Raw genomic sequence first — 23,291 nt, 5'->3', positions numbered from 1 at the left:
TTTATTCATTTTACTTTCTCCGATTTACTTGGTCGGATCAGTAAAAAGCAACTAACACTTATGGAGCGGGGTATTCGGGGGTTCACAGAAGTGACAGAAGCACAGCGTACGGTATGCCATGTTATGATGAATTTTATAAACTGAACACTCTGCCATCTACAAATGAGTATTTTAATGTTATCTTTGCTATTCTACCAATGGATGAAACAGTAGGTACTGAACTCGTTCGTTCCATATCGGATCACCTTACGTACCCGTACCAAAAAAAGTGTATTGACTTTAATACAATGCTTGATTATTCTTGAATACCTCTTGTTTGAATTTCGTTCGTTTATAAAAAAAAGTGAGTATACAAAGTCTACCCTTTGTATACTCAGTCACCACAGCCCAGTGTCTGATTATGACTTTTGTGACATATCTGCATTATATAAAGAATCTCATTAATACAGAGTACCAAGATACATTAACTCCACCCAAAAAAGTTACAATTAGACATACTACAGAAACATTAATCTATTTTCTATTTGTATTTGATTGCAACCCCTACTTTCCACCTTCAAACGTGGAACTATGAAATTGTTTTGCCAGCTCAGTAGAGAATGTTTGTGGGATATCTTAGTATAATTTATGTAGAACACAAAGATACACCACACAGAGGAAACAATAACCTCTCTATTCTGCCAATTTAAGGGCTTAGATAGCCATCAAAATAATCCATGAGGAGCAGTGCACCAACACAATAATATTTCATCAATCGAAAAAAAGAAAAAGGAAATTGTGTGTATACGGGGCACTCTCATTGTTGGTGTATGATAAGCTAAAAATATAAATCTCCATTGATTAATAATAGATCAATAAGGATTTATATTTTTAGCTTATCAGACACCAGCAATGAGAGTGCCCTGTATACACACAATTTCCATTTTCTTCTTCTTTTCGATTAGTATAATTTATAACTACCAAAAATGGTCATGTTTTTAATAATTGGTATTTGAGCAGTATGACATTCTTGTGCAAAACCTCACCAGCCTTTGTATAGATCATGCATCACAATACAATTTTATTCTAACGCCTAACTTGGACAAGTTTGTCAAGATGTCAAGCCTTCATTCGGGCATAGAATACTGTAAGAAAAACTTTTCAAGAAATAAAACGATAGGTGCTGCCTAGCATGTGTCTTTAGCATGTCAGCAAATTGAGGTAAATTGCAGTGTTTTGTAATCAATGTTACCTAAATAAAAACTGACGTTAATGCTTTTCCAATTTAATGATTTTGAATTCTGTTTTTAAAGACTTACAAAGGGTCATTCACTAACTGGAAAACATGCATAGATGCTGCATAAATTATGATTTTTCTACTTTGGCAATGTCATGCCTACTTTTGAGCCAAAGAACATGTCTTACGGTGTTAGTGGTGACTGCATTCATATAGATAGAGTATAGCTCCTTCTGATGGGAGAAGGTGGACACATCAGTACATTTCTTAATGCGGTCTGGCCACTGGAAAGTACCCAAATGTACAAATCATTTATCACATTGCTTTGTGAGATATTGTAAAGAACTTAAAGGGTGCAGACTAAGCATTTAGGGATGTGGGCAGCATTCCTATAGGGTTCAGGTGATATCCACAGATCATTTTCAAGCTCTGCAAAACTACTTAATTTTAAACATGTTCACTTGGTTGACTATCAGCCATTGCTCTCAATGGGACACTCTTGTATTTACACAGACAAATAAGGTAAATTAATTAAGACATTAGAAGGTACCAATGTGACATGACTATATGCAAGATATCCCTTTACATTTATTTTTAAGACTTAAAATAAGGTTCAACGGATCCACAATTAAGTAGGAAAAAAAATACCATTTTAATTAAGAAGATGCTTCAAAAGGAGACATTAAGTCTTAAGACTAGGACTTAAGTGATGATGCTGATTCCATCATTCTATTATGGTCCGTAATCCTAGAGAGTGTGTGCAAGGGATGTCTTGATAGTCTTGATGAGATCAGATAGGTGTATGCAAATATGCACTGTCTGTATTTTCTTCTTTTTAGTAATACCACTTTCATACTGCCGCCCCGGCAATATCCCGGGTTGTTAACCCGGGATATTGCCGGGGCACAGGGCAGTATAGATAAGAAGATTCCCGGGTCGGGCGGGTTCATACTGCACCTGCCCGACCCGGGTTTTACAAAAAAAAAAAAGTGTAAAAAAATGATTTTAATTAATAAAAAATACATAACAAATGTTTACTTACCTTATTTTCAGCCAGCGGTGTCTCCGGTGCGTTGCCGGCTGTCAGGGGGACCTCTGGGTACTAAAATGACGTCATTTCTAGTCCATTAGAAATGACGGCAACGCACCGGAGACACCGCTGGCTGAAAATAAGTAAAGTAAACATTTGTTATGTATTTTTTATTAATTAAAATCATTTTTTTTTACATTGACATTTTTTTTTTTACAGTATGAATGGTGAGACCCGGGAATTACCCCTCGCAAAATCCCGGGTCTAAGTCCCGGGATTTTAGACCCGGGATTTTGGGGTTGGACTATTCATACTGCACCAAGACCCGGGTTTTTCAGCGTGCCCCTGCAAAAACCCGGGTTTTGAGTGCAGTATGAATGGGGTATAAATTACCTTTAGTGGGCCACAATGATACAATAGTCTTGCTACAGTATTTAGTTTTTCTAAACTACTGGCTCAGACTGGTCATTACACATTCCCTGCGGAATGTTTACTAAACAGACAACAGGGAATAAAGTTACTTTATTGCCCTTTGATATTACAAATCATTACCCAAATATATCCATTTTAAAGATTATTTTATTTTATTTATTTTTTTACTTATGGACCTTGGTACCTAGATCTACTAATGCAGTGGTGACCCACTACACCTGAGGGGCTCACATACAGCCCTGACTATTCGTAAGAGACACACGATTTTATTTTTTTAAAATTGTGCTTTAAAAAGTAGTTAAAGAGGAACAACAGTAAATTGTACAATATATTCTAATTACTATTTCAACTTTAATTGATTTTGGGTCACCACTGGGTTACACTGAGCTTCTAGTCTCCAGCTATGAAGAATTTTATTACCATACTTGAAATCTACAAGAAAGCATCAGAAGCATCCAGTGTAACAAAAGTAGCAGTGATGCCCAGAATTATGTACAGTAGTAGTAGCAGTAGTAGTAGTAGTAAGCAGGTCAACCATCAGAAATTTTAGGGCACCCTACAACCGAACCATGCTCACTTTCATTCCGGTGACAATACAGACCACTCCAGTCACTGGCTGCCAGAGACACCACAAATGGTCAATAAAATCAACCATACACATACCCGCACATTTATTGATAGTGCCACTCAGGTAACTGTACAGTTTTCTGTCTGATGTTATAAACAAATGAAGAGAGTAGTGGGAACAGTCTGTTAGATGTCAAGTACAGCTGAGAGAGTAAAGTTACATGTAAATAATACCTTAATTGTAGACAAGCAACAGTCAGTCAGGCACCTTGCACTGATTTTGCCCATCGCAAATTGTGGTGTACTTACATAGAGGTGGAGCTACATTTACTAATTTGAAAAAGCACTGGATCTCGCCGGCTTATATAAAAGAACATACAATCTGTATAAAAGCTATAGTTCCCTCATATCGCGTTTGCTCCAAACAAACAAATATATTGCATTAATTTACCAAGATCTAAAAACACCCTACTTTCAGATATGATCCAATATACTAAAATATACACCCAAAATAGGGTCTAGAATGTCTCTTGTAAATTTTGTTATTATACCTTCCACGCAACTATTAGGTCACATATTTTATGTTTGTTGTGACCTAATTTGTATTTCTGCTGTTATAAATAAGATTATAAAATACACATAATATAGCTATAACTACAATAAATTAGTTACAATTACTTTATTAACAATTAACAGTACATCCCAGATGATATCATTCTGGCCAAATTTTCTCCATAATAATAAATATTAGATACATTTCTACACAGACTTCATAACAACTTAAACAGGCCAAAAACATGAAGAAACAACAGCAGTAACTACTCAAGGAAGAAATAGTGCCATGATAGATATAAATAAATGCAAACCAATTAGTATTCTTAAAACAATAATAAAAATAGGAGATGTATCTCTACACTGTCTCACATTAACAAAAAAAAGAAATGAAAATTGAAAGGAGAAAAAATAAATAAAAATAAAAACTACTTAAATGTGAACACTGTAATGGCTTCCAACATGTTTAACAAATTAATGCAAAATGGAAGGAAAAAAAAAAAGTAATAAAGCTATTAATTCTATGCAACAGGAAACAAAGCAGTTATAAAGATAAATCAATTAGCTTGCTAATTTCTCCCCACTCATTTATTTAGCTGTACACTGTATTTGTAGTAATTGACTACAATTATGTTAATTACTAACTCTAGTGTAATTACTATATTTATTGTAATTGATCATGCAATGTACCCACAGCAAAGCTGGCATTTTGTCGGGCATCAAAGAAACAGGCTGTTGGAAGGCTGTTCTCCAAACTAAATAAAGGGAGGGGGGATATGCTATTAGCAATTGAAAAGGGTAAGTTGGATTTTACGCCCTGTTAGCTTGAAAGCACCAGTTCATTAAGGATATTAATTTCTTGATAACTACACATTGAAGCATGACATACCAGCGCTGTATCTATAGGACTTAGGGATTATAAATGCCTGACAGCTTCAATAGCTAAAGTGAAATCAATTAAAACCACAGCATTTACAATCCGAGAAGACATAACTGCACCATAACTACCCAAGACTACAATTTTCACACGACAGCAAAAGGCCATTCAGACACTTTCAAAATCTGACAGGTCAAGAAAGAAGTTTGAAACAAAACCAACTTATAACCATCATCCCTCCTTTTTGCTTGTCAGATCAACGTTGCCACAGCCTGTGCAGTTACTGCTCAAGCTGCCACAAGGTGATTTTTCATGTCTTGTCAAAAACACATCTTTTATTCTATTTGCTCTGCATTAACATGTCAGGTTTATTGATCAAGCTCCCTTCTGCTTCCACAGCAGGGCACTGTGCTCTTATGCCTAAGGGGGCTTTGATGTCCTCATGGCATTCCAGGCCAAATAATGCACATACTAAATGTATTTAATGCAGAAAATGTGTTTCTTTCTGACAGCTACATTAATAACAGCCATCCATGCTGATAAATTTGCATTTCTATCAAGAGATAACTACACTCCCCTTTTCTTGTTTTGTCCATTCTCCATACTGCTCTCTACACCCACTATTACTATATCAAATTCTATATTGATCCTATACTTATTCTTGCAGAGGCAGTATACCAACACTAAAACTGCCAACAGATAGGTCCATATAAACAACTCAAACAATGCACACACTTAAAGAACTGATTATATTTTCTTGACCCAAAGACATTTACACATGATACAAAATGCTAGTATTGGCCAATACAACTGGTCCGATCATGCCCCAGTCTTTTTAACTCTCCTTAAAGAGGAGACACAGAAGCTGGACTCTGGTCCTGGAAATTAAAGGAGTAATTAAGCCAGGATCCATATTGCAAGTCTCGAACTGACACAGCTAGTAACGAATATATTGAACACCATGATATCCCAAAAGCTTCAAAAATCTTAGTTTGGAAAGCCTAAAAATTTGTTATCCAAGGTAAACCAATTCAATTAGGCTTTTTTATTTAAAAAAAAAAAAAAAAAAAAAGAAAAAGCCCAACAACACTCCCTCCTTTGTAGAATTATTGAGTTGGCTGAGGCAGGGCGGCGTTTAATAAGTTAATGTTGGATATAATTAAACTAGACATCCAAAATATACCGCAATTGATTCTTCCAGTAGGGAAATAAGGCTGGAAGATTACTAGCTAAAGCATTATATGCTCAGAGATCCACTTTCTATATTCAAGCAAGTACAAGCGACACTGGAACAGATTGTAGTACTACTACATACATAGCAAGAACCTTCCGTTCTTACTACTGTAAACTATATAATCTCTCCCTAGGGTCCCCTCAGGGAGACACAATGCAGAGAAATGAGAGAAAATCGTCTGTTACATAAAGGCAAGTGGCTTTCCCACTCAGTCAGAGACTGACAAACGAATGTTAGACCTCCTATTCACTTCTATGGAACTAACAGAAGCAATTAAATCTACCCCATCCAGGAAAAACATGGGGCCAGATAGAGCAATTTTTCTATTTATTTTAGTAGATAGAGAAGCTGAGAGCTCTTAATTTACATAACAGTCGCAGTGGTTCACAAACAGAGGAAGAGATCCATCTAGCTGCCCAGGCTACAGGCCCATATCGCTCCTTAACGTAGATGTGAAACTCTAAGCAAAGCTCATCGTCTATTTTGCCGAAAATTATACATTTCGGACCAGGTGGGCTTCGGCCAGAGAAACGAAACCAGAGACGACACAACCAAGGTCTCAAACTTAATGTATCTAGCCTCTCATTCAGCGATTCATTCCATGCTTCTATCAACCAATACCAAAAAAGCATTCGATAGAACAGACTGGACTTTTATTCGGGACGTGCTAGATCATCTAGGATTGAGCCAGATTGGGATATAGTATACTTTTATTATACAAGAATGCCACAGAAAAAATGAAGATAAAATGAGACCTTCCATAACCAGTGATGATTACCAATGGTACAAGACAAGGGTGCCCATTGTTGCCGCTTACCTCTGTGCTAAGCATGGAGGCCTTGGCATGGTTCATCAGGGCTAACCCAGACAGGTCACGGTTACAATTTAGAAATATTACCTACAAATTTGCTCTTTATGCACATAATCTATTAGTGGTGATTGACCACCCAGTAACCTCCAATCAAATTTAGTACTTAAATTTCAAAACCTCAGAGAACTTTCCAACTATAACGTAAACGATTTAAAATCAGTTGCATATAACCTCTCCATTCCCCTGAAAGTTGCAGACGGGTTGAAGTATGCAGCTATTTTCACATGGCACACAACACATATCAAGTATCTCTGTGTGATCACTGATGGGGACATATCCATAATTTTATAGCAAATTTTTACCCCATCTGAAATAAAATATGTAAGGAATTAAGATAGTGTCGAAATAAGAATTTCTCCTGGACATGGAGGACCAATATTATAAAATTGACATACTCCCTTGCATCCTATATCTCCTACAGACTCTCCCAATACACATCCCCAGATTTGTTTTTTTAGATCTCCACCATTTGATTAGAGACTTTGTGTGAGGTGGCAAGAGACCATGCTTCAAGCATGTTACACTTTTCAGCCATAGACATATGGGTGGCCTTCAACTACTCCAATTTCAGACATACTATGAAGTTGTTATGCTTAGCAAGGTACAGGATTGCATGAAAGATCGAAAGGACAAGCTTCACAAGAAGTGGGTAGCAATAGACAAGCTGTTCCTTAGGCAAACTGTATAACAATGGTAGGACCTTAATGAGATGCTTAAGTCACAGCACCCAACAATCGGTCCTACGTTGACCAGCTGGATGAAACTGCGAGACCCCACCGATTGCCAACCCATCTTTCCCTACAGGAAGCTATGAAGGAACCTTTAAACTATGGTCAGAAGCAACGATTGCGTGTGCTGGACAGCTTTTGGGCCCATCTGATGTACTTGCCTTTGAAGGTATCCAGGCCAGGTTGAAGCCCTTTGGTTCTGAACCCCGGTTCTAATTTTATCATGTGTGTGGCTACCACTGTAGGCCTGTCTGATATCCATATTAATTGGCTCAGACTTACACATTTCCACACTATTAAGAAAGTTTGCTGCAAAAGCTTACTGTGAAGTCTGGTCTTTGGAACTACTTCTATTGATGATGCCATGAATCTCAACACTCTTTGGCTGTCTTCTTAGTTGAGTACTTCCTGCTTTAACTTTAGTTCTCTTTCCCAAGTAAGAAAAGCCTTTTCTACAGTCTTGTGCAGACACATTCCTAAAAAAAAAATTCTTCTGAGATGGGATGGACTTTGATTTGTTCATTAGCCAACCATAGTCTTTCAGTTTATGTAGTACTTTTGTTGTAACTCGCATAGTGTCCTGTTTGGATGTTGCTGGTATGAGTATGTTGTCTAGGTAAGGCCAGAGAAATATGCATTTCTCTTTTAGTAGTCATGGCAAACAAAGTATTTTTGTGAATGCCCTTGGGGATGTTGCCAGATCGAATGGTAGACATGTGAATTGAAAATGTTGCTTTAAAATGCAAATCTTAGAAATGTTCGATGCTCTTTGCTTATTGTTACGTAAAGAGAAGCATCTTTCAAGTTTATGGATGTTAATTAATTTCCTACTTCCACAGTCCTTAGGATAGACTGTATTGATTCCATCTTGAACTCTCACTTTAATATGTTGAAAAAGACCTGTCAAAGCCAAGATGATGCGGAACCCTCCACTGTTCTTTTTTACCATAAAGATTTGTGAATAGAAACCTTTTTTCTTTTGAGTTTTTGGTACTTTGCACATAACCCTTTGCTGTAAAAACATGTCTTTCATAGCCATACACTCTTTCCATCGTTTTGGACAATTAGACTTTTGAAAATAGACTTTCGTGGGTGATTTAGGAACTCCTGTTTGAATCCACTCTTTATTATTTCTTACACTCATCTGTTGTGGTCATCATTGACCAAACTTTTAGGAATTCTGCTAGTCTGCCCCCTACTTCTGTGTCTCCTGGAGCTCAGACCTCCTCTGTATCATTGCCAAAAGGGCCTAAAAGCCACTCTAAATCACTTACTTTTTGGATGTCTAAAAAATTGACTCGAAAAAACAATGCTGGTAGTTTCCCATAACCTCTTCCTCTACCCGATTTGTTATTGGGTAAGCCCATGGTCAGAACAGGAGAAGACAGGCCTATGGGCTTAACCGATAACAAATGTGCCCGACTCCAGACTAAAGAGCAGGGGGAAAAAAAAAAAAAAAAAGATACTGGAAGAGGGGTTCAAATCCTTATATAGCTGGTGGGCATGTCTTCTTTTCCTGTTCTGACTCTAAAGAAAGAAGGCTTAATCCACTGGTATGTGCTGCCATGGAGAAGAAAGAGGATTTTTTTTTAAAGCAGCATTAGTCGAATTTGTAAGACCAGAAAGAGAAAAGGGAGGTTTACCTTCCACACCAATTGTTTAGGAGAAACTTATCCCTCGGATCTCTATTATAAGAATTAGTATTTTTCATTTAATTATCCATGGGGTGCAACCATAAACTTAGATACATAATTTCCAGAAAAAAAGAAAGAAGTTTGTTCAAAAGATGGTGCACTAGTACTCCCTAGTATTGACAAAAAAACATGTTAGTTATTGAGAGACATCTAGCTCCTATTAAGACTATTCTTTATTAACAAACATTAAAATAAGTTAAAAATCAGTGAATTGTGAAAAAGACAAAATATAAGTGAACAAACAAAAGGTTAATATTAAAATCACTGAATGCACTCAAGATTATCTCCTATATGAGTAAAAGTTTTGCTCTCTAGTACTAAAGTGCAGTGTTACATAAATAGCTGTATAGCTTAGATTAATCCTTTTATATGAAGAAACAAGCACTCTCCCTTTAGTTTCATCTGCTAGCTATCTTACTGGATAATAAACCTTAGTATTACATTTTGGCCAGATATACACTATAAGGTATCCAGAATAAGATCAGCTATGATGAGATGAAAATATAGCATAATATACAACAGATATTCAGTTTAAATGCTGTCAGGTAGTCTCAAAATATATCCAAATTGGCAGCAAAATATATCCTTGTCCCTTATTGCATCGAACTTGTTCACTGCCTTTTAGATTCCTATGTATGCTATCCAGGGCCGATTTACCGTTAGGCAATCTAGGCCACTGCCTAGGGCCCAGCGGTCCCCAGAGGGCCCCCCCAGGGCTGGCGGTGAGCAGTGTAGGCAAGGCGGAGGGGCGCTCCCCTCCTCCTGCCATCCCCCTCTGCCCGCCGGCACAATAAAACAAATTGCGGCCGGAAACAAATTTAAAAAAAAAAAAAAAGTCACGTGATCGCACCGCAGCTCCCGGCAGTCTCTCCTCCTCTCTGCTCCCACTGGACATTCAGTGGGAGCAGCGAGGAGGAAAGGCTGCCGGGAGCCGATATGCGATCACGTGACTGGTTTTTGGGTTTTTTTTTACATCCGTTTCTGGCCACAGTGATGACTAACCGAGGAGCAGCACTTCGGAGAAGAAAGAAGACAGGAAGACAAGAAGACCAGAAAAGAGGAATACAAAAGAGAGAAAGGCAAAAGAAAGGCAAGTAAAACAGTGGAGGCACATAGGGTGAGGTAAACTTCTACACCAATCAAACAAGCTCTCTACTTGGCCTGGGTCTATATGCTAGAGGCTTTAATAATTGTCCTGCAAAAGCCAGAGAAGAACCTGACACTGATTTATATAGACCCATCACTTTCCTAATCTGTGACTGTGCAAAATCCCTAGCCATACATTTAAAAGGGTAATACACAATGTGATGATGAAGGGGCACAGAGGTGATGGTGAAGGGGACAGAGGTGATGGTGAAGGGACAAAAGTGGCAATGAGGGGGCATAGTGTGATGATGGAGGGACAAAACTGACAATGAAGGGACATGTGATATTGTGCAGGGGCACAGTTTGATGATAGAGGGACAAAAGTGACAAGGGCACATCCTTTGATTTATGCGTATTATTTTCAAAAACAACTTAATAAGTATTTCTGTCCAAACTTAAATACTTATTAAGTTGTTTTGACCAAACTACTTAAAAAAACGGGACTTCTCAGTAATTATTTAGGGATTCTTTTTTTTGTAGGAGGGTGGCCTAGGTACGCCGCCAACGAAGCACACCTCCTTTGGCGGTGCGGTGGCAAATACTTTCACTTCTGCTTAACTATAGGGGTATATGGTAAGCTACAAAACCATAGTGCTATGGATTGTTTCAGGGAAGGGAGCCCCAAACCAGTATCCTGCTTAGGGGCCCATGAGATCTAAATCCGGCTCTCATACTACCAATCAAGAAAGAGTTGTAGAGGTATGCAGATCATGAATCAAATACAGAGAGTAAATTACTATCTGACTCCTAGTTACTCCAGAGTCACTGTGGGTTTAGTGCAGCTATATAGTATTACAAAGAGCAACCTCTTATAGATTCATCTGAGAATGGCGCTTTCAGCGAGAAAGCAGGCGCACGTTTAGCTGCAGTGTGCTTTGTCAAAGGCAAGCCGAAGGACGAAAATGACAGCTTTTAAATAGTATAGAAGGTCAGCCTCCAGGCTGACGTGACATTAATCAGCCAATTGGGAACAATATCTTTGTAGGTGATTGACAGGATCAACTACCAATGGCAACTACAGTGGCTCTTAATCCCGCCTATAGAGGATTACCATATGGGTCATTCCACATCAGATCACCCAAAAAAACATGAAATGTCCACCACCCATCTCAAATTTTCTTGATTTTTTTTTTTTAGTTAAAAGAGGATGTCAAAACAACTATTTCTGCCAAATATATTGACTGTCTGACAATTAGTTGATTAAATATTGATTTTTCAATTTATTACATAATTTACCAGTTTATTTGAAGTATCACGGGTGTTTATTAAGGAATCACCGCAAAATTTGGACCCCTAAGGTAACTCTTCCTCCCGAATCCAAAAATCCAAACCAAATTACTTTATCTGCCTCATGTTTTGCCTTACGGCATAAACACACGTTTTTTAACACACACATATATATATATATATATATATATATATATACACACACACACACACACAAGTTAACCCGTGCATGATACTCATGCATTCTGGTCAAATCAAGCTACTTAAGGTCTTAAAAAGGTTCTTGTCATGCATTTGGACCTAGCCCAGGCCTCCTCAGGGGAAGAGCGTTAGTTCCTGACGCAAGCGGCCTTTTTAATGTGTGTTCATGAGGTAAAATTACCTCACGAAAATGAGTTTGACCCCTCAACTCGTAAATTTAGCCTTTACTACCCCTCCCACGGGGGGAAGGGGGGATGATGGAAGTTAACTGACTTGACTATTCTAATTTTTTTGTCAAATAATGTCAGTATACCAAATTTCAGGTCAATTGGATGAGCCCTTTCTGAGAAAATAGTTTTTTACACACACACACACACACACACACACACACACACACTAACGCACGCCTCTACACATGTGTTCATGAGGTAAAACTACCTCACGAAAAAGGAGTTTGAGCCCTACCAAATTTCAGCCCTTTTTGAATTTTTTTCCCACACACACTAAAAATTTAGTAGGTCAGTGTATAACTCTGCCCAGCAGGTGGCGCTGCAACTTGTTTTGTTTTTTTTCACACACACACACAGACGCCACTAAACATTTATATATTGGAGATTATATACATATATACACACACATGCATATATATATATATATATATATATATATATATATATATATATATATATATATATATATATATACACACACACACACATATACACACACAAACATACATATACAAGACAGGCACTTGTTCCTGTCCTTTAAGTTCCCCCTTAATTAAGATAAGAAATAAATATTTACAAGATAGGGAGGAACGAGTCAAATAGTTACTAAAGCTGGGTACACACTACACGGTTTTCGTCCAATAATCGGCTGAATCAGCCGACATACGACCGCTCGTTCCAAAGTCGGCTCAGCGTGTGCAGTGACACGATGATCGAAAGTCTACCCAAATGGACGATTGTCGCATCATTTGGTTGGTCGTACCGTTTAATATTTTCGTTCAAATCTCGTTTCCTTTGTGTAGTGTGTATAAACTTCTGACCGATCCACAACAGTGAGTACAAAATTACAGTCATTGCTCACAACAACATGGCTGTAAAAAGTCGCTAAAAAGACATCCGTTCTTCCCTTTATCGTCCTAAACAAGGCTAGTGTGTATGCAGTCCATGGACCAAGCAATCAGACCATTGATCGCATGTAAAATCGCTCGGCATAAAAAGTTGCTCGAAATTTCTGTAGTGTGTACCCAGCTTTAGACCTTCACTTGTTATTAGGGCTCTCAATACACCTTATGTTGTGAAGTATGGATTCATAATAGACTCTTGATACTTGGTGAATAATCTCAAATTTTGGTGATATTATTCCTCAATAACTTATTGCCAATTGCATTTTTATTTTTGTATTGTATTAGGCAACATGGTGGTTTAGTGGTTAGCACTTCTGCTTCACAGCACTGGGGTCACGAGTTCGATTCCAGACCAATGCCTTATCTGTGTGGAGTTTGTACGTTTGCCCCCTAGTGCTCCGGTTTCCTCCCACAAAAACATACTAGTAGGTTAATTGGCTGTTATCAAATTGATCCTAGTTTATCTGTGTGTGTTAGGGAATTTAGACTGTAAGCTTCAATGGGGCAGGGACTGATGTGAGTGAGTTCTCTGTATAGCACTGTGGAATGAGTGGCGCTATATAAATAAATGATGATGATTTATTGTTAGTATAATTAATATATGTGACTATTGTTAAGATGTGTATTATCTTCAAAATTGAATCCTAAATATAGGAAATAAAAACAAAAAGTGATATGAACTCAGTATTTTAATTTTTCCTCCTCCACTCTGAACATAAATGGTTGATCTAGCACATTATGCTTAGTTTTTATATTTCTTCTATTGTCCAACCATAATGCCAGAACATCATCATTTAATTTAACAGGTTTCAAAGTTGGTACTTCCCATGTCGATAACATTTCAGGTAAGTTAACCCCTATAGTGGATTTTTGTCTCAGTGATTGATCTCATAAGTCTTTTAATTGACATTACTACCTGTCTCACATTTGCATGTTTCCATTTCAACACGGTATTGATTACTGCATTTGAGTGCATTGTTATCTATACAAAAAATGTCTGTCAATACCACCATATATTTTATCACAAGACGATTATACAGTAATAGTAAAACTTTTTCTTTTTTTTTTTTTTTTTTAAAGGGGTGATCTTATCCCGGAAAAAAACACTATTTACACTAATGCACTCTCACAATTGTCCCAATCTACACTCTAAGCCATATTTGCTCCTCTTGTTTCGGTTGTGCTCTCTTCCACTTGGAATGTAAGCTCACTAATGAGGAGGGTCCTTCATATCCTTTGTTTTCATTTCTGCATTTATTTTGTCCCTGTTTTTATGTATGTACTGTTCACCCTATTGTACAGTGCTGCAGAGCACTGTGGTGCCTTATAAATCCACGATAATAATAATAAATATGTAGTTACTTGTTTTCTACTGACACCTGAATATTACATTTGTATAAATGCTTATTCCCAATTGTAAAGTGCTACGGAATCTGCTGGCGCTATATAAATAAATGTTGATGATGATGAATAGTACAGTGGGTATTTAAAAGTTTAAAAAAAAATTAAAAAAAAAAAAAACCTTCGAAAACGGAATATTGCTTTTCACTTCTGCATAAAAAAAAAGAAAAGAAAAAATGTACAGCATACAGGAGGTAAATACACAGGAATTATTTTTTTACACAAAGTTTTTGGAAAAAAGTTAAAGTTTACAATGCTTACAAGAATGCACAATTAAATTTTACACACGTGAATTCAAAAGAATTCATTATTCACACAATTATATAAATACCAAGTAAACAGACAGTTGACACACATTTTGTAGGACAGATTTAAATCACAGAAAATACACTATTCACAAATAAAAGGAGGGCACTCATTTATTGGCACTTGACTACACTCAAGACCGAGATGCAGAACAAACGTGATTTAACGCTTTAATCCTTGCTGTCACAATTTAAAAAATGCATTACATCTGATGAGCAAAGGAGGGAAATCCAAAACACACAGGACATTGTCCTAAACTAGGATAGCAGATTCCTTCCAGTGTGGCTGGGTTAACCCTGCAGATCTTATTTAAAGAAATGCGTATGAGATGCATGTGACATGTCAGCAGACTACTTCCTCTGTCTCCCGTAGGTAACATCAAAATTTGTGCAGCATAATTTACAAAATGAGACACAGAAATACATCTTAAATGTTCAGATGACTCATCTTTAGCATATTTCAAACAATGTCTTCCAAAAATGCAACAACATTTTATTATAGTAACCTTAATGTGCACAAACATCTGTCACACTTAACTTACTTCTCCAGATATTGAAAACAGGATTAACCCCTTTGCAGTGAAACATTTTCTGCTAAACGTAGACACACTCCAGCAAAAGTCCAATACTAATAATATTATTACTGTTTATACTAATTATCTCACACTGTGTCTAATAGTGGTGAGAGTCAGGTTGCCTTTAATACACACTGTTATGGGAATATGATTAAAACTAAAAAAGAAACCTGCAGTTGTGCTCCCCTCCCTGTACTCCCCCTGTTCCTCATGTATGTGTGATATTGGAAGGTGTTACAGTGAGAAAATTACATTACACTGTAATACAATCTCAGCACAGCACTACATCATAGCACAAGGCCATATACGTGGTACGAACAAGCAGGACATGGTATCAGCCAATTAGCGGAGATGGGTCAACTGTTGAAGTCAAATAATTGGATGGAGTGGTTCTAAATGAATAAATACCGGTTGCAATAGTTTTCTGTACAATTGCGATTGGTACGCAATGACGTACAAGGGTTAGTTACGCAATCACATATGAAAACAAAGTAAATACACTTACATTCACTCCTACATTTGTAAATTGTTCAGTTTTAATAAAGTTTTCAACTCACATTATTTTATTATTAATATAAAAGTCTTAGAGATTTATTACACAATGGTAAACCTACATTAGGATATTTAGGGTTCAGGTCATAAGAAATGTATTGTATTTGGTCCTATATTAATCCACATTTCACCAGCAGGAATCCGGTATCATCGGATAAGCAATCGCACATTGCGATTGCTAGTTATGATTAGTATGAGATTAATACTCAAAATACTCTGTACCGAATATGTTAATAGGTTAGTTTAAACTGGATTTTTGGAGGTTCCCTGAAGCAAGACATGCACACAGCTGTGGAGTGAGTTGGCCCTACCTTTAGAGAAGCATCATTTTAAACAACCTATGACCTGCATTGTACTGAACCATCATGAACCCTGAACCAATGAAGAATGATCTTAGGGTTATCTTTGCGTACATTGTGACATCATTAATGGGTTTTTTGCAATGCAAACTGTATAAAAACAGGCTGCTGAGCACAGTAACAGTCGCTCTCTTTACACAGGATTGATGACTGTTACTGGATCCAGTGTGCAAGCATATGTATTGGTTATACTTTGTTATATTTTGCACTTAAATCTCTTTGTGCATTGGAATAAAACTAATCGCATTGGACAATCTTTATTGGAAACGATAGTTAAGGTCATGACACAACCATAGCCCTTGACTCACAATGTAGCTTCACCTCTGCACAAGGTGGCCGCAGTCAGCTCTCTGTTGCGCAACATCACATTTAAAGCCTCAGAATGACATGCGCGTGACCCAGTATTCTAGGGCTCGAAAACCAAACTCTGCCGAGACTGGAAGGAAACTCGGATGTTCCATTTTTCTATGAGCAGAAAGTGAAGAGTGGAGACAGAAAGCCAGACTGGTAAGATAAGGGAGAAGAAAGGACAAGGGGCCATCTAGAAACCTTGGGGGGGGGCCTTCAAAATTTTGCTATGGGGCCCCAAAGTTTCTCATTATGTCCCTGCTTATATACATAAAATAGTGGTCTATGTTCATATATATATCAAGTTATGATGCTCCTACAACTTTGACATATATCTATATTAATGCTTCTAATACAGCTCTTACACAAAGACCCTTGAAATCTAGTTGTAATGATTATTTAAATCAATGAGTGTTATAGTATGTGTACATTAGGAACAAAAAATATAGTTTTCATTAATTTGAAACAATCGTACTGTTTGAAAGACATAAGGTATTTCATTATATACAGTAGTAGAAGCTGCGAAACAGTAATTCCAGCACAAAGGCACAGGGTGTGTGATTAATACGGAATACAGACCCATAGAAGTTGAATTCTCTGCAACTATAATAGATAGATCTTGCAAGTAATGACTAACAAACAAAAAAAATTACAGTGTTTACAATGCATTCAAAATACTGACCAAATACATTGCTGTATAGTTGTAAAGCAGTTTTGCACTTTGTAGTTCATGTAATGACAAAGGCTTCAGTCAGCTTGCCTGCACCCTAAGGGCTCCTATCACCATAGATAAATACTGTGGCGAGAAAAGTCTTTTGTATTAAATTTGCTTGACCACATGCGCGATAGAGAAATTATGAGACTAAGGGGCATATTCAATTGTCCGCGGTTTCCGTTGCAGGAAAACTATTACCGGTATTACGGTAATAGTAAGCCGGATTTCAGCTCGCAGCTCCCTGAGCAGCGAGCTGAAATCCAGCGAGAAAAGTACCGTAATACCGATATTTACGCGCACTATTACCGTAATGACAGTAATAGTGCGCAGGGCGTGTTACTTTTGGCTGTAACACCAACAATTGAATATGCCCCAAACAACTTTATCAATAAAAGTTTAGATATGTTAAAGAAATACTATACTGGATCTATTTTCAGCAGTGCTAAATACAGGAATTTTTCAGAGGGGATAATGCTCAGTATGTACTTCTACAATATGTAGTATATGTACTATATTTAGTATTCAACCCTTTATTGACAGTATTGGTGGCAATATAAGATGACACTGGGTACACATAAAATGAGAATTTTACAAAATTAAAGTTATACATTTTTATTCAGAGATAGTTTTCATATGCTATTTTTGGCAGCAATAAATAGAATGAACAAAGAATACCAGTCAAAAGATGAGATAAAAGGTAATGGGCCTGATTCATCAAGGCACGTATCTGCCGATTTAGTGCGTATCGTACGCAAAATCACTTAGCGCATGCCCAGAACCGCACCATATACAACTAATAGGAACAATATTCATTGCATCTACGTACGCAAAGGACACTTACTACAGCCCACAATTTCTGGTAGTGAGCGGACCAGGGAAGGGGCGTCCGCCCATAGTCAATGTAATGTAAGGGTGTGCCAAACTCAAACGAACACAGCCACGTCCGAATCATGCTTTGGGAATCTAAAAGTTACTTGTTTTTCTACTGTATCTCTTGTTCCAGCTACAGGGCTACTCTAAATCCTGAGTACTAGTGATGACAATCTATTATGCATGCTATAACATGTGTCTGCAATCAGGAACAACTGTAAATATGTATTTTATGATCAGCAGACATTAACAACATCTTAATAAATGTATTTCATGGAAAACAAAAAATATTTTAAAAAAATATGTATTTTTAATTGTTTTGTCATTAATTCTTATATTATTAGCTGGTAACATTAACTGAATAGTTTTTGGGTTTTTTCTGTGCGTTCTTTTGTGAATGTATATTCCACATAGGCATTTGGTGTATCCTACAGTGTCTTGTGTAGGAGAGAAGAACAGCAGACCTACACCCGTATTCATCAGCGCACATACCTTCAGAACCATTCCTTGCTGAATTCGGAAAAATGCAAAGCCGATTTACATGCGTTTTTAAAGAAAAAGCACGTTGTGCTCAGTATGCATGCCTTGATGAATCATGCCCAATGTATCTAAACAACAATACTAGGAATTCTCCAAATTCAGGATTCAGATCACAATTCTGCCAATTAATCAAGATTTGTAGCAAGATTTGGGTTGAGGCTTTGACCACCCAAATCCAGATTTAGATTTAGGAGCCAATCCTGCTATTGGGTGCAAAGTTTGCAACTGGAAAAAACAATTTTGTAGTGCAGAAGGAAACATGTAAATTACACAACCTGATTTAGAGTTTTGAGGGGGTGTGCAGCCTAGCCATACTCTATGTATAGCTAGGCAGTATAAAAATAAAGCGGACGCTTGCAACGCAATATGATTCACTCATATGAATTATAAAATGTAACATTAATTACAAGTTAATTTCATTAATTCAATATAAATGTGGAACATCAAACAAAACACACACATTCCTGTATAAAAGACAATACTTAGCAGCTCTAGCTTTGAGGAATTTATAAAAATAAAGTTAAAAAACATGTATCAAGTTCATTTTGAACAGGTTTACAATTTTGTACACTTTAAAACTTCCTGTTCATTTTTGCATTTTGTACAGGTTTAATTATTTATTGCATGAATTAAGGTCTAGAATTGACAGTAAACACAACTCACAACACAGCTCCCTCTTAAAATAATTGTACCCTGTCTTGTCATCATTGGGGGGATAGTAGCATGCACATGTGCCCAGATCAGAAATGAATAGTAACATTTTATGATCGATAAATATCTCCATAGTGGTGGATGAAGAAAATAATGGCGTTCTACATAGCATTGTTCTGTGGGCAGTATTTTTTCTATTGGCACATACACAGATTTACCTACTTACATATATGCTTTACATAAAGACATAATTTGAGAGAACTTACCTGTACTCACTTCGTGCACCATTCAGAGGTTGTGGACGATCCCAGTGATTATTTAATTAAACAATGATGTGTTATTTTCAATATGCTTACATCATTGGAACATTCACATGTTAGTTATTTTAGCTAATGTGGCAGTCAGTGATTTTTTTTTCCCCAAAGTGTTTTGAAACTATTAATGTGAGCAATTACTTTGACCCTGCTTCAATCAATATCAATAAAACTTTAACTACCAAATGTATTTTATTCGTTTATATAAAATATATTAACTGGTCAGTAAGAAACTAAATCCTTAATAAGTTCTAATATTTTGTTAAAGAGTTACCGATATTAAATTAGTGCCGAAAAGCATGCTCATACACTTATTTACTCTGGTTTCTGGTTATCTAAAAATCATAAAATATGCCAGAAGATTATTATGCTTTCCATTCAGCAGTGAAATACTTTTTGTATTGACTTTTGTATTTATAAAAAAAAATAAAAAAAAATAAAAATAAAAAAAAGAGTGAGGGAGCACTGGAACAACACAGGTTGTGGCTTATCCCTGAATTCTGATTTGTGCAGCCTTAAAAATTAATTCCAGCTAACTCAACTTTAAAATATTCTCCCCAAAAAATATTTTGCACATTTTCTATTTTGTATATTTTTACATAATTAGAGTATTGTATATCCTAAATGAAACTAATGTGCTTCAAAAATACTAATGCAAAACATTTCAGTGGGTAACCTGATAACATTTTAATAGAATATTTCTTATTAAAAGATTGGATTTCAAGTTTGACTATTATGCAATGAATGCATTTCAAGTTTTACCATTGTTAAGTTACACTACTGTTACTATATGCATCAGAATGTCAATAATTAAGCTAAATCAGTCACAAGCAAAGGAAAATAAGTAATAACACTTTGTGCCACCAATTGCTACTTCCATGCATCTCTACCCTTGCCTCTAATGGGTAAATGGATGTCAAGAGGCAAGTGACAAACTCTCCCATTTTCAATTCTGATTTATACAAGAAATGTCAATATCTCATTTAGGGTATATTATTCTTTAACTATTCATTTCAACTTGCAGGGTGAAATAAAACATATAAAAGAGGCAAGATACTAAAGTATGGGAAATTACATAGTATATATCAGTGGTTGAAGTGGAAATTTTGAAGGGGTGGTATGAAAAATGTAATGAGAATGTAATGGAATTTGATAGTTTTACATTGAAGGCAGTTAGAGAAGTGGCGATATTGCATATCTTGCATACCACCGAATACACCCCCACTTCTACCACTGATATATACCCAAAATGGACCAAGTCTAGAAAATTATAATAAACATGTTGTAACCGAGAATGCAAGGTGTATTACTATATCTTACCTTGAATATCAGTTCATATAATCATATAGATTCAATTATTTCTGTGAAGATCTCCTAAGCCACTGACTGAGATTAATAAATAAAACAATCCTATTGGCACAAAGGTATGCCATAATAAACTTTTTTTTAAATAATATATGAAGACTACAATTAGAGGTTACCATCTTGGATGCACACTACCTGCACTGGTTTGAGAATGTTTATACAAATCTCTGTTGCTCATGTCAAACACCCATCTGCATCAAACAAAAAACTGCAGCAACAGATTACATGTAGGGGGAGGAGAGTTACATTTACTGTAACTGGACCACATTGTCTTCATTTAAAACTACTCCATATGTTTATGTCCAAATTGTTGCCTTAATTTGGTAACTACTATAATAATGGACTCGAATGTGACCTAAAATAAAATATGTATTCATTAACAAGTGAGGTGTGATCGGCTTATAATTAATAAACAATATATGTCCAGCTACTCAGACAAAATATCCAAAATTACAAACTTCAAAAACATGCACTGAAACATTTGGTCTGGGAACACGAATGAGACGATGGTTACAAATGGCACAGAAGTGGTACACATATTTTAAAGAATGCACTACTTTACCAATAGGAAAAATGAATCTCTAAAACCTTTCTGTCATCCAAGAGATAAAAGGCATAAATACATTGTGCAGAAGTGTACTAATGCTAATATATGTCCTACAGGTATGCATGCATCTTTAAATATTTTGCATATTATATTATGAGTTCAGCTATTATAGCGTTACTCTGTAGCAACTATTATGTGTACTGCGTATTTATAAAAGAAAAACACAAAAGAAAAAACAATGGTTACTTACTGCAACAAGTTAAAGCTCAGATCCAGTCTCCTTGCTAGATGCCCATATTTTTGTGCAAGAAATGATGGAATTTCTGTACAGTCCTTACCTATGTAGGATACCTGTAAACAGAGATAAATATATTTTCTTGGCACGCTACTACAAATCAGATGAACTTTCTTTCATTGGGAAAACATGCAATTTAGTCCAAAGTATGAGAACAGAAATAGAAAGTTGATCCTCATCACAGTAGGCTTTGTGTATTATAACCACTATGAAAGATAAACAATAGTCTTATTATAATATCAAATTAAAAAAAATAAAACAAAAACTAAACAGATGAATTTCACAGACTTAACATAACAAATAACAACAATAATTAATGATCTGAAGGAAAAATCCAATGTTAGAGCAAAGCAACATTAGCTTGACATTTCACACCACCTTAGTGCACATACCAAGTAATTATGAAGTTTACAGACTTAAACACCTAAAATATATACCAAGGATGCTATCATATCTTTTTATAAGCCCGCCTTTTGTGATGTAATTAAAGCTTTCCATAAAGAACTACACATCACATTCATTCATTCATTCAGAAAAAAATGGAATAGGATCACTGGGATGAAAACGTGTACTGTTGGGTGGTGTAGGGTTATATATGAAAAGTGCATAAATGACATAGAAAGTTGCACTAAAATGGAAAAACCAGTAGCAGCACATGAGAAAACAAGTGCAGGTATTTATAAAGATGGTAAGGGGCAGCTGTTTTCAGTGTGATCACAGTAAACACTAAAATATTACTTAAAAATAAGTGTTATTTACAGATGACATAATTTACTTAGTAATAATAACTGGTAATAATGAAGGGCATTACGTTGCCGCAGAAGAACAGAGCACACACGACATGACAGTACTATAATAAAGTTTCAGAGCCCTACAAGCCCCAGTTAAGAGGTACACATGTACAGGATGACACCTCCCCTTCACGTGACGTCACCTTCTCCATAGCATTTACCTGGGTGCCTGTCACCATCTCCTCTCCCTCCCCGGACATGATTTCGGTGGCTGTGGTTCTATTTACACCCGGTTCCGGGAGCTGCGCGCGCAATACCCGCCTTGTACCGGCAGATGCACGAGACGGTCAGCTGACTGCGTGTGGTGTGTGCCTCGCAATGCCTGGTCACGTGTTGCAGCGGTTGAATGAGTTGTTTCCCCTAGTAATACACGCACATGAGTCATTCACTGAACTCACTATGATGTATAATATGCAGTGCATGTGGAGTCTCCGTATAATAATGAACTACAATTCTAAAACGTTAATACACTCCAGTGAACTGAGCACATACCCTGTTTTTGTTGTGGCAGTTTTCTCAATGTTTTTAAGGGGCTGTTAGACTTGCAGGCTTGAAAATATTTCCCAGTGTGATCCGCCTACCTGAACAGTAAGAAAGGTTAAAGACAAAGCACACTGTTTATAGCAAACTTCACTACTGCAAGTGCAGAAATTTATGAAGTACAGATATGTCTGTACAGCACTGCGTAATATGGTCAAAATGGAAATTTAGAAGATGGGGTGTGGAAAATGTTAATTAATGAAATTTGATGGT

General features: G+C 36.6%; 1 protein-coding gene across 3 annotated transcripts in view; it reads right to left on the bottom strand.

Moving 5' to 3' along the window:
- LRMDA (leucine rich melanocyte differentiation associated) overlaps positions 1-22,867 on the bottom strand; it is a 790,872-nt gene extending 768,005 nt beyond the window's left edge. The window contains exons 1-2 of one of the 3 annotated variants that reach the window (XM_075217083.1): positions 22,700-22,867; positions 21,703-21,803 (exon numbers count right to left, since the gene is read on the bottom strand). In XM_075217083.1, the coding sequence (XP_075073184.1) occupies positions 21,703-21,803; positions 22,700-22,738 (140 nt within the window). In that variant the 5' untranslated portion in view covers positions 22,739-22,867. The remainder of the gene's footprint in view (positions 1-21,702; positions 21,804-22,699) is intronic. The other 2 variants (XM_075217081.1, XM_075217082.1) reach the window with 2 other exon arrangements.
- Positions 22,868-23,291: the final 424 nt, after the last annotated feature.

This window comes from Mixophyes fleayi, chromosome 6 (assembly GCF_038048845.1).
Source record: "Mixophyes fleayi isolate aMixFle1 chromosome 6, aMixFle1.hap1, whole genome shotgun sequence".
In the NCBI taxonomy this organism is placed as follows: domain Eukaryota; kingdom Metazoa; phylum Chordata; class Amphibia; order Anura; family Limnodynastidae; genus Mixophyes; species Mixophyes fleayi.
This window is presented reverse-complemented; position numbering and strand designations above follow the sequence as displayed.